At 41.7% G+C, this 14,411-nt stretch overlaps 1 protein-coding gene across 1 annotated transcript in view; it reads right to left on the reverse strand.

Moving 5' to 3' along the window:
• The window catches only part of nbeal2 (neurobeachin-like 2), a 52,711-nt gene that overhangs the window by 34,100 nt on the left and 4,200 nt on the right, over positions 1–14,411 (reverse strand). The window contains exons 4-19 of the mRNA XM_037677204.1: positions 12,523–12,604; positions 12,149–12,261; positions 11,864–11,946; positions 7,452–7,537; positions 7,060–7,363; positions 6,729–6,835; positions 6,289–6,375; positions 5,383–5,466; positions 3,720–3,818; positions 2,920–3,575; positions 2,693–2,825; positions 1,579–1,698; positions 1,141–1,474; positions 940–1,022; positions 771–863; positions 366–537 (exon numbers count right to left, since the gene is read on the reverse strand). Coding sequence (XP_037533132.1) covers positions 366–537; positions 771–863; positions 940–1,022; positions 1,141–1,474; positions 1,579–1,698; positions 2,693–2,825; positions 2,920–3,575; positions 3,720–3,818; positions 5,383–5,466; positions 6,289–6,375; positions 6,729–6,835; positions 7,060–7,363; positions 7,452–7,537; positions 11,864–11,946; positions 12,149–12,261; positions 12,523–12,604 — 2,636 coding nt within the window. The remainder of the gene's footprint in view (positions 1–365; positions 538–770; positions 864–939; positions 1,023–1,140; positions 1,475–1,578; positions 1,699–2,692; positions 2,826–2,919; positions 3,576–3,719; positions 3,819–5,382; positions 5,467–6,288; positions 6,376–6,728; positions 6,836–7,059; positions 7,364–7,451; positions 7,538–11,863; positions 11,947–12,148; positions 12,262–12,522; positions 12,605–14,411) is intronic.

Below are 14,411 nucleotides of genomic sequence, written 5' to 3' on the forward strand. Positions count from 1 at the left end.
CTTAATTTTTGAGGAATGCAGATTGGTTTGTTTAAAGATACCCACGCTTCAGATTACCGTACTTCTTTAACCTCATTACAAACAAGGATTGGCAATTTATGCTAAAGGTATTGAAGTGCATTTCTAAAACAACAACATGTTCCAAAAAGATAGTTTTCCACATATTGTGCAACGTTCATAAGCACATATATAATTGGAAGTTCTTTGGTTTGGTAAAGAAAATCATAAGAAAACCAACCAATTATTTTGATTTATGTGTTCCATTATCCTGTCTTGTATTTGTTAATGCACATTATTCCTGACTCAGCAAACATACAGTGCAATAAGATAAATCAGAAGAGTCTCTAAAGTGAGGATGAACTGACCTGCAGATTTGTTCAGGGGCAAAAGCATGGCGGCTGGGCCCCTGGAGGAGGTGAGCTCTGGTCCGAGCAAGTCTGAGGTCTCCTGACCGCCGTTGTACACCTGCTCGACCTCACACACCTGCTCGAGCAGAGGCAGCAAAACTCCAATCCCTCCAACCACGTTTACAACATCCTGCATTAAGTAAAATATATTGGCAATATTTTACTTAATCTAAAGAGGAAAACCTTTTTGTTGTGAGGCAACAACGCTAACCACAACATGCTACCCCACACATGGATATGCTAAGTAAGTCATTTTAACTTATATAGGTGCTAAATAATTAGCTTAGCTAATCATATAAATATAACACAAACTGTATCTCAACTAAAAGTCATCATGAAAATTGAAAAGCTTTTCCATCTAACCTTGAGGTCCCAGTTCATCACTCTGTGTCCTGTAAGCCTGCCGTCATAAAGGTGATTGGGTGCCAGGTCCAGACAAATCTGACTCTTAAACGCCTAAAACACACACATGTAAACTAGAACTGTAGACAGTGACGGGGAAATACAAAGTGTGACTTTTCCTAATAGTCACCTGTGGAGTGTAGTAGAGCAGAAGCTTGCTATTCAATTCAGATAATTCTCCGTCCGCTTTGAATAAAGGCACATGATTAGGTCCTGTGATGGGAAGCACAAATCGCTGTAGGTCATAAAATACTCGTATGAAAACCATTCTAAAGAAGCTAAAATCTCTGGGTGTTAACTGGGGTTTGCTTTGTAACAGAACGTGACAGACCTGCAGCGTGCAGAGCTTTCGCCTGCGTTGGCTGCAGAGCCTCGTGACAGATGAAGGCAGTGCCAAGCAGCCCGTCTAGGGACGTGGGCGAGCCCCACTCTGTGTCCTGTAGTCCTGCTGAAATGGTATGCACTGTGGACTCTGCCGCCGACCCCACGCGGCCTGTCGCAAAGGAGGCTGGGAAGGACTGGGAACGGATGAGGGAGTGGTTGTGGGCAGGGAAGGCGAACTCGGGTGATGATGAACTGGAGTTGTAGGACACAGGAAGGTTCGGGGAGGTGGTGGTGGTAGTGGTGCGTTGGCCTGCAGAGCCGATGCAGTTGTAGATAAAAGGCTTGAGGAAGGGTGAAACAGACACAGTTAGACTGACTGAGTGGAGCAGTTCTGTTTTAATACAAATCATGCACTCTCCAAATATATTAGACAGTTTTCTGTTACCTCACTGAAAGATGGGAAGCGAAGCTGAGCAGTTTTCTGCTGCTCTCCATCGATGTAGATTGTGACCAGATTCTGACCAAAAGGGCGACGGCCTGGGATGTGGACTATAGCCACTGAATGCTAAGATTAAAAAAAAAGTTAAAGACTGATTACATTCTTTTACTAATGCTAATGCTGAAAAACAAAATCTGAAAAAGCACAGGTTTTATACAAGTAAAACAACATAAAAATAATTCCAATACCGTATTTATTGGACTATAAGGTGCACTTACAATCCTTAAATTTTCTCAAAAATCAACAATGAGCCTTATAATCCAGTGCGCCTTATGTATTAATTCTGGTTGTGCTTACTGACCTCAAACTGATTGTTGTTATTGATGTTATTGTGAATGAATTGAATAAAGTTAGAATTATCTGACTGTTTTGTTTCGCTTTATGCACCTTATAATCCGTTGCGCCTTATGTATGAAAACAGACTCGTTCACTGATATTGTGTCTTATAATCCGGTGCGCCTTATAGTCCGAAAAATACAGTAATTCCTCTAAGTGTATTTTTTTTCCTCTTCAATCAAATGTATTTATATTTTACCTGAATTTGGACAAATAAAGGCTAATAAACTTCAGCTGCAGCACCACTTGCATGTGGAGTTCCACAAGGTTTCATTCTGGGCCCTGTCCTTTTTCATTATACACACTGTCTATTGGGGTTTATTGATAAAAAAAAAAAAAAAACATTCCACTGTTTTGCAGAAGATACTCAGATATTTTTCCACAATCAAATAAAAACTGATGATTCTTCAGTCCTATCAAACTGTCTAAATGACATCAAGATACTTTTTCACTCAATTTGATTAGTTGTAGCTCTTAATAATCTTGCATTATTCTATCCCCAGTAGTGAAAATGAAAAAAAAATAAAAAATAAAAATCCACTTCTACTCACTAGCATTTGCCTTGAATGGAGCTTAACACCTTAGCTTAACATTTAATATTGAGATATACTTTAACTGCTAACTGAACTTGTTTGTGTTTGCTCAACTGCACTTAGATCCAGTTTCTGCTGTTTGTAAAGCGCAACATAAATGAAGTTGACACTGACATCACTACATTACTCACCCAGCACGAGTCAGCTAGAGGACACTCTGGCAGAGAAACAGCCATGTAGTCTTTCTTAGTGCAAACTGCGACCACCAGCACACCCTCCATGTTGAAGAAGGCCTCCAGACCAGTTCCACTTGCTGTGAAAAAACTTTACAGGAGAAAAATGTCTCTGTCACTGCATTCTACAGCCATATAAACAAAAGTTAGATCTTAAGTTATGTCTGACAAATATGTCCTTTTACCTGTAGAGTTGTTTCCTCCGGGGTCCTTTTCCCATGTTATGATGAACTCCTGTGCCAGAGTTGGCAGCATGTTTATGGTTATTGGAAAGCTCTGAGTGGTGGGAAGATGGGAAGTCCATATTAAGACAGAGCCAAGCATGAAATGCGAAACCGCTGCCCGGCCAGCGCTGGACTGTCGGGACCATGATCCCTGCCATGGGGGGTGTGAGATCAAAATATTGCAAAGCATTGTCCTGGCCTTCCCTGGCTGCCATGGCTGAAAGCACACATATCATGCGGCTGCAATAAGGGTGGATCTTCCCTGCTGCACCATCGTCCTGATCCACCCTGAGGAGCCTTAGGAGGCTCTTTAGCTCCTCTGGTCTCAGACACAGGGAGCCCAAGTCCTGCAGGAGGCCCAGCAGGGAGTCTGCACACTGTCTGTCCAGACTCTGGGGCTGCAAGAGCACTTGCAGCAAAGCCCCCACCATTCCAGCTTCCACAGCCACGGTGCGACATGACAGCGAGCCCCCACATACAGCAGCCAGCCACTGGGCCACCAGCAGCTGGAGGTCCCTCTGACCCGACAGGTCAGGCAGCCACTGCAGAAGCAGCAGCAAAGGTTGGTCATTACTGATGCCGAGGTGATGAGCGTGGGCGTGCTCACCCTCCACCGCCTGAGGCCAAGACAGGGAACACAGACAGGAAGGAGCAAGGAGTTTAATCAGCACAGGCTCAATTTAAATGGGAGGCAGATTCAGCTAGAGCAATTTGACTTCAACAGTGCTGACGGGGTAATAATGAGAAAACGTCATGATCACCATGTTCATCAGCTCCTGCAGCAGCCTTTTGGTGGGTTGACCTTGACTCTTCAGCACATCAAACAGCTGAGAGTAGCCGATCCTCTCCTTAAAAACCTCCTGAGAGAACGAGACACATAAATGAATTGAAGGAAACAGTTTGAGAAAGAAATCCATGCTGGCACACTTTTATTATTCAAAGAAAACATGAAAATATAGTTTACAGTATACTTTCAGAAGTATTCATTTTTAAAGCTATAGTTCTGATCTTTTGAACGAAAATTGTGGGAAAAGGCTAACGTACGAACAATTACAGAGCCTAAAAGATGAGTGACGGAGCTGAAGTTTGCTGAAGTAGCAGAAACTCAGTTATTAAAGGGGCGGCCGTGGTGCAGTGGTAGTGGCAGCCGACCTCTGATCGGAAGGTTGGAGGTTCGAATCCCGACTTCCCACACCATGTGCCGTTGTGTCCCTGGGCAAGACACTTAACCCCGAGTTGCTCCCGGTGGGACTGGATGGCGCCTTGCATGGCAGCCTACCGCCACCGGTGTATGAATGTGCGTGTGAATGGGTGGATGGCTGGTACTGTAAAGCGCCTTGGGGCCCCTCATAGGGGGCTGGAAGGCGCTATAGAAGTAAGCTCCATTTACCATTTACCATTTAAAGCTAAAGTAAGCAGACCACTAGCTAAAAGCTAAAATAAGCAAATTGTTGGCTAAAACAAAAAGTAACAAAATGCTAATTAAAACCAGCTAAAAGTTAAAATAGCACAAGAGTATCACATATGGCACATTATACAACAATTGCATAAACAAACAAAGACCTTGTGTAAATTTGACCTTGATTTGTTACCTTGACCTTGGAGCTGGGGTGATGAAAATGTTAAGCAACACACTGTCTAGTTTGGTACAAATGTGTATCAACTCAGAAGTTATGTGATGGACAAAAGAAAGTTTATGGAAGGACAGACTACCGTAATATGTCTGCCTTTTGACGGGCGTAAAAAAAGAGCAGCAAGAAGCTAAATGTAACAAAAGGCTATAAGCAAAAGTAGCAAAAGGCTATCTAAAATCTGCAAGACTTGCTAAAAGCTAAACGTAGCATAAGAAAACAAATTTGTATGCTGAGGCAGATTTCAAAAGGGAACAAGGCTGCTGAAGAATTCAAGAGATAGTGCGTTTCCATGGTGATGTGTTTTTAAGTAACGCTAAATATTTGGAAAAGTATTAAAAATGCAAAAGCCAAAAGTCGTAGCACCCATCTCCTGAATGATCTGAACGTTTTGATAAATAAATGGCTAACATAGCACAACTTTGCCCATGTTTTTAGACTGCAAAATACATACAGAAAAATTAAAAGCCTTGAAAATAATATTGTGAATCTCGAGTCGGCATTCACATAATTAATATCTTAGCTCTTTCATCAGCCTCACTTAAAAAAAATGGTGCTCAACTCTGACTGGATTGACAATTGGTTAATTAACTGTGTCTGACTGAAACTTCGTTTCTACAAACTGCGGTTGTTCTAAGAGCAGGTAAGATATTCATTGTTCATAGACTTTCTAGCCTTTCTAAAGAAGCTCAGATGAAAAGACCTGTCCTATTTTTAATTTTAATGATTCAAATGTGTGTAAAAGGATGAAAGCTGTATGTTTTGACTACAGCTGTTTAAACTGGACCCTTACCTTAGCACAGGGGGAGCTACTCATTAAAGCTGTGAGGACCCCCAAGGCATGAACTGTGATGCTGTCCGACTGTTTCTCCAAAACCTACATGGACGCAGTTGATTATGACACCGCATAGCTCAAAATGTGCATCAGCATAAGTTTGCAAGAAAAAGAAGCCAAACAGTTATATGACCCAACATGAATTCAGCACACAATTTACCAGAAGTAAAAAAAAAAAGATTTTCTATAAAGTCAAGGAAGAAGTAAACCACAGCTGCAAAGAGGGTCAAATTAAAGTGAAGTGCTGCACCAGCCACCAAACAATCCCCTGTTTGTTAACCATTGATAGGTTCCAGCATGCAAAAACAAAGCCAACCACTAAAATATCATTTAAAAAGTGAGGCGATCCCAAGCTACTGCTGGAAATTAGTCAACATCCAGCTCCAGGATGCAAGGCCTTTTACACAAACACCAGTAGTCACATGGAAAAGCAGCAAAAAAAAAAAAAAAAAAAAAAAAACAGGAGTAAACAACATCTTTTCCATGCGTAGTAATAAACACAACATGCCCTTCTTGTTGCCAGCAGGGAACTCAGCCTGTAATTGCTGTGATGTACATGGACACATTTTAATGGAACAAACTGGGTCCTGTAATGGCAGTAATTCAGTCAGCAAGTGGGCTTATGAGTTGTGCAATTTGAACAGATTCAAAACAAAACGTGTCTGCCTTGATGTCAGTGATCAGGTCTGCTCTACCTGTCGTATTTACAAATGAGTGCAAGTCAGACTTCCTGTCTACAACTTCCTGTTTAAGCAGCGTCGCGCAAGCAGAGAGAGGGCTGAGTTTCCTGCTCACAGACCAGTAGCAACAAAAAATGTGTGTGTGTGTGTGTGTGTGTGTGTGTAGGGGGCGGGGGGGGTGTACCTGGTCCACTTCGACATCTGTGAGTAAATGTGTGGTGAGGTCGCACACGACCTCGCGCTCCGGTGCACGCCTGTTGCTCTGAAAGAGCTTCAGGATATAAAAAAATAAAATAAAACACGAAGCACAAACAAACAAGCGTGCTACAACACAAATACAGATCAGGTTGTTGAGAGGAACGATGTGCTGCACCGGGACACGGTTTTCTAAAGCTACATGGGGGTGGGGTGGGGGTGGGGGCACAAATAACTTGAAAACACGTCTGTCTGTAATATTTTCAAGAATAGCAGCAGCAGTTACCAGCGGTACCACCAAAAGAGGAAACGACAGAAACAAACAATAAAAAGGTGACAGACTGACGGAGGTGGGCTGATCGGATAAAGAAGGGGTCAGCAGGGAAGAGGCAGCAGAGCAACACCCTCAGACGGATGGGAGTCTCTCACCTTGCTGTTCTGAATGAGTCTGAGGATGTGCTCGAAGCAGTTGTTGTTGAGGAAGACGGCCTGCAGGACCGGTCTGTCCGAGCAGTCCAGGATCTCGGGAACGCAGGCTAAAAGTCACAAGTTTAGATTCAGAGATGGATAAACAGAAAACGTGAGGCCAGTGGAGAAGAGGAACGTACTCCAAGGCGACATTTATAGATTTAAAAGCTGACGCGGTGTCTGCGAGTAACTCTAAGCATAACGTCATCGACAAAGGTTTGACCAATAACTCCTTCAGCGCTGACACTGTGGTGCAACAGGAAGCAGGAGAAAAGTATTCCTGTGATCTTACTTAGCATTTGGCTCTGGAGTGAGACCAGACTCTCCTCCCAGCTCCGCCTGTCCTCCTGCTCGCTGCTGGGCGGACGGTTCCAGTTCAGGAGCTGAAAGTAACTCTCCAGTATGGTCTTGATCTCCACCTGCCGCTCGGCGGGACTGCTGGCGTGCAGGAGGTGGATCATCGCCGTCAGGCACCGCAGCGTCAGCCGCGGCAGCAGGGCGCTTTTGGGTTCGGTGGAGGTCCGGCAGCACCACGCACGCAGAACAGAGAACAGGTCCTCAACGGACTGAGGACTGATGGAGAGGAGACCATTTTTCTAGAAAAAAAAAAAAAACACACGACAACTTTAGAATGTCTCTGCGGTAAAAAGGTCGCAGGCGATGTGAAGAGAAGCGGCGGCAGACCTTTCCTCCACTGATCACAGCCCCCAGGAGGTGAACCAGTCGGAGCGTGAGGAGCTCTGGGATCTTCTCGCTCTCCTGGAGACTGTCTGTATGGGGGGGGGGGGGGGGGGTGATGATGTCAAGCAGAACAAAATGAACTGTGATAAACAAAGCATTTCATTTTTGTTCAAGTTCAAGCCAAGATTATTGTCATTTGCATCACATGTGGTACATGAGGTGGAACGAAACTGTGTACTCAGGGTCCCAGGTACACCCAACAATAGCAAAAATATAAAATATAAAAAGAAACAAGGATCTAAGATATACACTGAGATATATGCTAAATGCCAAACGGTACACTAAAAGATCTAAGATATACGCTAAACATTAATAATGTAAAACAATATGGCTTACCAACAGCAGCTCGAACATGAGTCTGTGGTGAGCAGATGGGTATGAATGAATATAGCAGCATGAGATGATTAGCAGCAGGAGACAATCAGCAGCATGAGATTATCATAAGCATGAGATAATCAGCAGCATGAGATTATCAGAAGCATCAGATAATCAGAAGCATGAAAAAATCAGCAGCATGGATAATCAGCAGCATGAGATATTCAGCAGCATGGATAATCAGCAGCATGAGATTATCAGCAGCACAGATAATCAGCAGCATGAGATAATCATAAGCATGAGGTAACCAGCACCATGAGATTATCAGAAGCATGAGATAATCAGAAGCACGATATTGTCATAAGCATGAGAAAATCAGCAGCATGAGATTATCAGAAGCATTATAAAATCAGCAGCATGAGATTATCAGAAGCATGAGATAATCTGAAGCATCAGATAATAAGCAGCATGAAATAATCAGCAGCATGGATAACCAGCAGCATGAGATATCAGCAGCATGAAATAATCAGCAGCATGGATAACCAGCAGCATGAGATAATCAGCAGGATGAAATGATCAGCAGCATAGATAACCAGCAGCATGAGATATTCAGCAGCATGGATAATCAGCAGCATGATATTATCAGAAGCATGAGATTATCACCAGCATGAGATAATCAGCAACATGAATTATCAGCAGCATGAGATCATCAGCAGCATGAATAATCAGCAGCATAAATAATTAGCAGCATGAGATAATCAGCAGCATGAAATAATCAGCAGCATGGATAACCAGCAGCATGAGATAATCAGCAGGATGAAATGATCAGCAGCATAGATAACCAGCAGCATGAGATATTCAGCAGCATGAGATGATCAGAAGCATGAGATTATCAGCAGCATGAGATAATCAGCAGCATGAATTATCAGCAGCATGAGATCATCAGCAGCATGAATAATCAGCAGCATAAATAATTAGCAGCATGAGATAATCAGCAGCATGTGATTGTGTGCAAGCTTGTTTGTTTTGATTGATAGTTTTGAGCGAGTTTTGATTCACTGCATGCAGGAACTGAGTAGAGCTCTTTTTCTAATAAAAAGTGGATTTCATAAAACCACCAAGACCCCAAACAAAAATCGTTTGACGTTGATACAAACTCTGCCGTGCCGCAGATGGTTTTCTCAAATCTTTTTGCAAAATGAGGAAATGACGTCAGGCGACATTTAGTCATATCTTGGTTATGTGGAGTTAGAACTACTGAATTTATTCTGACAAACTGTACAACTTTTAGTTGAATTAGATCAAACGTTTGGCAAAACGTAAAACGCATCAGATAACAGATGCCACTTTAATTTCATCAACAGAAAAACATCGACTAGTATCTAAAAATATTTTGTTATCTTCATGAGATTTAAAGAACAGATAAAGAGAACCAAGTTGATTTTGCGTAATTTGCATGCAGATGTGTCTTCCTGTTTAAAGCAATGCGATTATACAGTACGTTATGTGTTAATTAAATATCTTGATTTTTTTTGTCCTTTTTTATTAGTTGTAGCAGAGATAGCACCTCCTGATGGCTGAATATCACCATTAAAGATGGTTTCCTCTGTGCTCAGCAAGTAAATAGGTTCATCAAATTCACACAACTGACTCTTTACCTTCAGATTTCTCCTCTTCTGAATCAAAACTTGTGTTTCAAACCAGGAGAAACATCTCAGCACAACACCTGTTCTACCTTTTGTCCATTTGTCCAAGCAAAACAATAATAATAATATTAATTAAAAAAAAGTGTGACTAAATTTGTTCAAAGTTCTGAATTACGTCACACAGATAAAATAGAATGCAGTGATAACAAATCTAGAGAAATTGCATTTCCTGCGAAATTGCAGTGTGAATGCTTATTGGTGAAGAACTTGCTGAAAAACAGCTGAAGTTAGCTAAAAACATGCTGAAATGTAGCTGAAATGGAAGAACAAGCCTGTTAGCAGAAAAAAGCAGAAAGAACACATATTTGCTGAACTTGGTTTAAATAAGAAAAACTGAACACAAAAATTAGTACATTAACTAAACAAAGCTGAAATTAGCAAGAAATAGCCAAAAAGTAGCTGAAATGGCATAAAGAAACTTAAATTACCAAAAGGAAGTGGAGAGAGAGCACAATTGTGCCCAATAAGGCTGAAAGACGCATAAATGAGCACAAAAAAGTGGAAGATAACTTAAAAAGACAGAAATTAGAAAACAAAACCACAGCTGAATAGTAGCTAAAAAATCAGAAAGAAGCTTAAATTAACAGAAGGAAGTGAAGAGAGCACAATTGTGCCCAATTAGGCTAAAAGAAGTAGAAATTAGCACAAAAAAGTGGAAATTATCTGAAAAAAGCTGAAATTTGAAAAAAAAACAACCAAAAGACAAAAACAAAACAGCTGAATAAAAGCTAAAAAAAACTGAAAGAAACTAAAATTACCAGGAGCAAGTAAAGAGCATATTTTTGCAGAATTAGGCAGAAAAAAAGTTTAAAATTGGTGCAAAAATTGTGGAATTAACTGAAAAAGCTCAAATTAACATAAAAACAGCTAAATAGTAGCTGCAATAGCAGAAAAAAGCAAAAACTTGCAGAAATAAGCTGAAAGGCGAATAACTAGCTGAAATTTTAAGAAAGAAGTTAAAAGAAGCACAATATGTGGTTGTTAGTTGAAAGAATCTGAAAGGAGCAAAAAAACATCTGAAAAAACAGCTGAAAGTAGCTGAAAGTAGCTAAAAAAAACTGTTTAAATTAGCAAAAGGAATCTGAAAGAAGCTGAACCGGTAAATATTTAAAAAAAGTTGCACCAATACCAAAAGTCATAGCAGGACCAACAATGAACAGATGAAAAAAGGAAGAAACAACAACATGTTTCAACAGTCCGTCAGCTTTGACCTTTAAATGTGTTTTCTTACAGTTTCTGATGGTTCAGAGAAAAGCCTCGCTAATTGGTTCAGGGTTACGTAAGTGGCGCTTAACATTTCTAACTAAAGCTTGTTATTACAGAATAATCCTCGTAAAAATCAGAACGTACTTGGACTTGCTCAAAAATGAGATTTGCCACACGGCTTATAGACGTTCTGTAATTATAAACAAGCGGAGATGAAGAGCTGATAATCAAGCGGAGCATAACGAAGTTTTTACCCCAACAGTAAACTCACTACAAGACCGAGCTGATCCAGAAGCTTTAAAGATCACACTTTTAACCATTTCATCACCATAGAAGGCGGGTGATCGTGTAAGTTCCTGTAAAGTTTGTGAATATGTGCATGTATTTGTTTGTCTGTTAGTAAAATATTTTATGAATGACTGGGCAGATTTTAATAAAACCTTCAGGAAGTATTCTTTAGATGCACATCTAAAACTGATTATTTTTTGGAGTCAATTCAAATCAAGATGGCTGCCACAGCTAGCCAACATTATCAAATACAAACATGCCTACAGCTCAGTCAGCTTCCAATATATTGAGCCTAACTTTAGTGTGGTAGTATCTGAGCTTCATCCTCATCACATACTCCAAGCACTAAAATATCACACTTTGTTTCTTTGTTTAAAACTTTAACTTTAACCTCCAGAGTCAACTCCGTCTGTTAGCAAAATATCTCAAGAACCACAAAGATTTTGAGTAGAACTCTCAGAAAATAATTAATGGATGCACATCTACGACTGAATAAAATTTGAAGTCAGCATCTTTCAAAACGGTTGCCAAAGCTGACAAGCTTTAGCAAACATAAAAATGGAGATAACTCAGCCATTTCGACAGATATCGAGGTGGATTTTGGCGTGGTAGTAGCTGAGAGTCCTCTCCAATTCAAAATTTGAGTGATAATAGATTGTGCAAATTTCTTTATTAAAACTTGGGCCCACAAGGAGGCGGGCGACATGGATTCCTTCAAGGAATGCTAGTCTTGTTTTATTATAAGAAGAAAAAAGAGAGTAAAATGCACATGTTAGGGCAGCGGCAGGAATGTTCTGATGGTTCGGATGTTTCTGGAGCAGCTGAGGGGGAGTGTCTCACCATGAAACAGAGCAGGCAACTCTTCTGGCAAGGCCAGCGGGGAGAATTTATACTTGTTCCTCTCCAGCAAGCTCACCTCCTCCCTGTGAAACACAAAAGCCTTGAGTCACCACACTCCCATTAGTCACTAATAACGCTGCCGCTAAGGCCGGTTTGTCTCTGAGACGAGGTGTTCCACGTTACAGAAGGCTGGGCGAGACAATAAATTTCACATCATAATCTGGTCAGATTACGAGTGGAATCCACCTCCCACACAATGTGAAGAGCAGAGCAGCGCGCACTCACCCCGCCAGACGTCTCCTCCACGTCTGATAAGGGTCAAAAAGACTCTCGCAGAGCACGAGTCCGTACTGCACGACGTGCTGCAGAGACGACCGCTGCCCTCCATCCTCCTTCAACTGAACAATGAAATGTTTAGACACATATTCACAGCTCCATTCATCCTCAGCACACACACACACACACACACACACACACACACCTGCTTTAACGTTCCTGCGACATGCATTCACAGAAAAGGTCAACCACACACCCAGTTTTCTTTCAGCGCAAACTAGATCTTCAGGATGAGGCCGACACGGTCGCCGTTTCGTTTAACACAGACAGAACTCTCTGAGGAGGCCTCGTGACGAAGCGCTGAGCTACAATAAATATCTTACCTGGTGCAGACAGAAGTTCAGAAGCTTGATGATTTCAAAAACAAAACTGGGAGTCTTTTCAGGATCGATGTTTTCCATATTCCTACAAGAAAATCAAAACCATCATTTTAGAGGAAACCTAATGTCGGCAGCCATCTTACACGCAGAAAGGACAAATACAGTAAACGCATGACAATCAAGAAACTTCTGTAATTTTAGGAGGAACGTCACAATCTGCACTGCAGGCTCTGGAAAAACGTTGCTTTCTTCTTTTTTCTTTTTTTACTACTTTTGACCGAATTTTATCATCCTGATAACAGAGCAGGTTAGAATCAGATCAGTTTGGACCCGTCTTGGTCATAATCAGCCAGTCAGATGCAGTAGTTCCTCGTTACTTCTTGGTTCGACTTTCGCAGACTTGCTCTATCGCAGTTTTTCAAATTAAGATTGGACATGACACACAACTGACTGATTGATGGATGAGCCGCACGATGGGCATGATTTTTTTATATTTAACAGCTGCTGCACCTGTGTGCAGCCCACATGTGCAGGGAGAAGCTCCCTCCAGCAGCCTGTCATCAGAATCAGAATAAACTTTATTATCATTGCACCGAGATACAACAAGAACATGTACGTACAGTCGTCCGAAAGATGGGTGGAGTGCACGAAGCTGCTACTATGAAAGCGCGGTCTTCTTATTCTTATTCAGAATAATATTTTGCTTAGATGAGAAAAGGGAAGAAAACATGAGGAGAGACGGTATAAAAAAAAGATCTCTCACGCCGTGTCCTAGACAGGGCACGATTTGAGGCATCAAAAAGCCTATCACAGCAAAGCAACATAAACAGACGTTATACGTGATAAATGTAGGCCGGTGAAGACATCAAATTTTTAAGAGAAAGTCGTAGCATAGTCCAGAGGCCCCGCCCCCCCCCCCCCCCTTCTCAGCCATTGTCCAGATAAGAGGTGTCATTCATCATCAGCTCGGTTGAGGTTCTGTCACATGTCCAAGGCCTTGGGGAAGGGAGTGGTGAGGAAACAGTCAAAGCATCTTTGTTTTTTTCTAAACATGCCAGGAGGAGTTGAGATAAGTCCGGTGTCAAGGCCACAGTTTGGGTCAGGCAGAACTCGTGAATTGCTGTTCTCTGCCTTTTAAAGTCTCGCTGGTATATATTCCTCTGATGGAAATTCCAAACAGCCGAATTGATCCTTTACGCCAAAAGTCGAGCTCTCAGCTTCTCCAAGATTATTCCCACCTTCATGTGTGCTGCTAGAGAGTTCACAGTCCTGATAACAGCTGCATCCGCTCTATGACGCAGCTGCACATAATTCAGTCTGAGTGCTGCCGAGCTTCGACACATCCACACAAATTTGTAGACAAACCAGATTTCACCAGCCAACCAGCAAAAAAACAGTTGTCATCATGAATCCAATTTGTTTCCGTCGAGGTAAGAGGGTCCTCCTTACCCTGACTCCTGTCGGGAGAAGTTTATCAATTTTGTTGAGAGACCAGCTGATCCTTCGAATTAGGAAGGTATGCAAGAAAAAAAAAAGGCTAGTTAAGGGTTCACAAGCCGAAAGAGTGCAAGAAGGGAAGCGGGAGGAAGACAGAGCACCGGGAGACATGGCTGACTTCACCGGAGCACAGAGAGAGAGAGAGAGAGAGAGAAATGTATGTATTTACACTCGTATGTGCTGAATAAAATATGATTGAGACAAACTAAAGTTAAATACATTTTTAAAACAATAAACTTATCAGTCCAGGAGAAACTTTCCAAAAGCTATGTGTCTGAATGTCGAGCTGCAGCTTTTTAACAGTCCTGACTGATACCGGACATTCTTGACAGATGTCTTAATCTCTTTTTCTTCCATCCTTCCATCCATCCTTCCTTCCATCCATCCATCCATCC

This window comes from Nematolebias whitei, chromosome 5 (assembly GCF_014905685.2).
Source record: "Nematolebias whitei isolate Nwh7 chromosome 5, NemWhi1, whole genome shotgun sequence".
Lineage (NCBI taxonomy): Eukaryota > Metazoa > Chordata > Actinopteri > Cyprinodontiformes > Rivulidae > Nematolebias > Nematolebias whitei.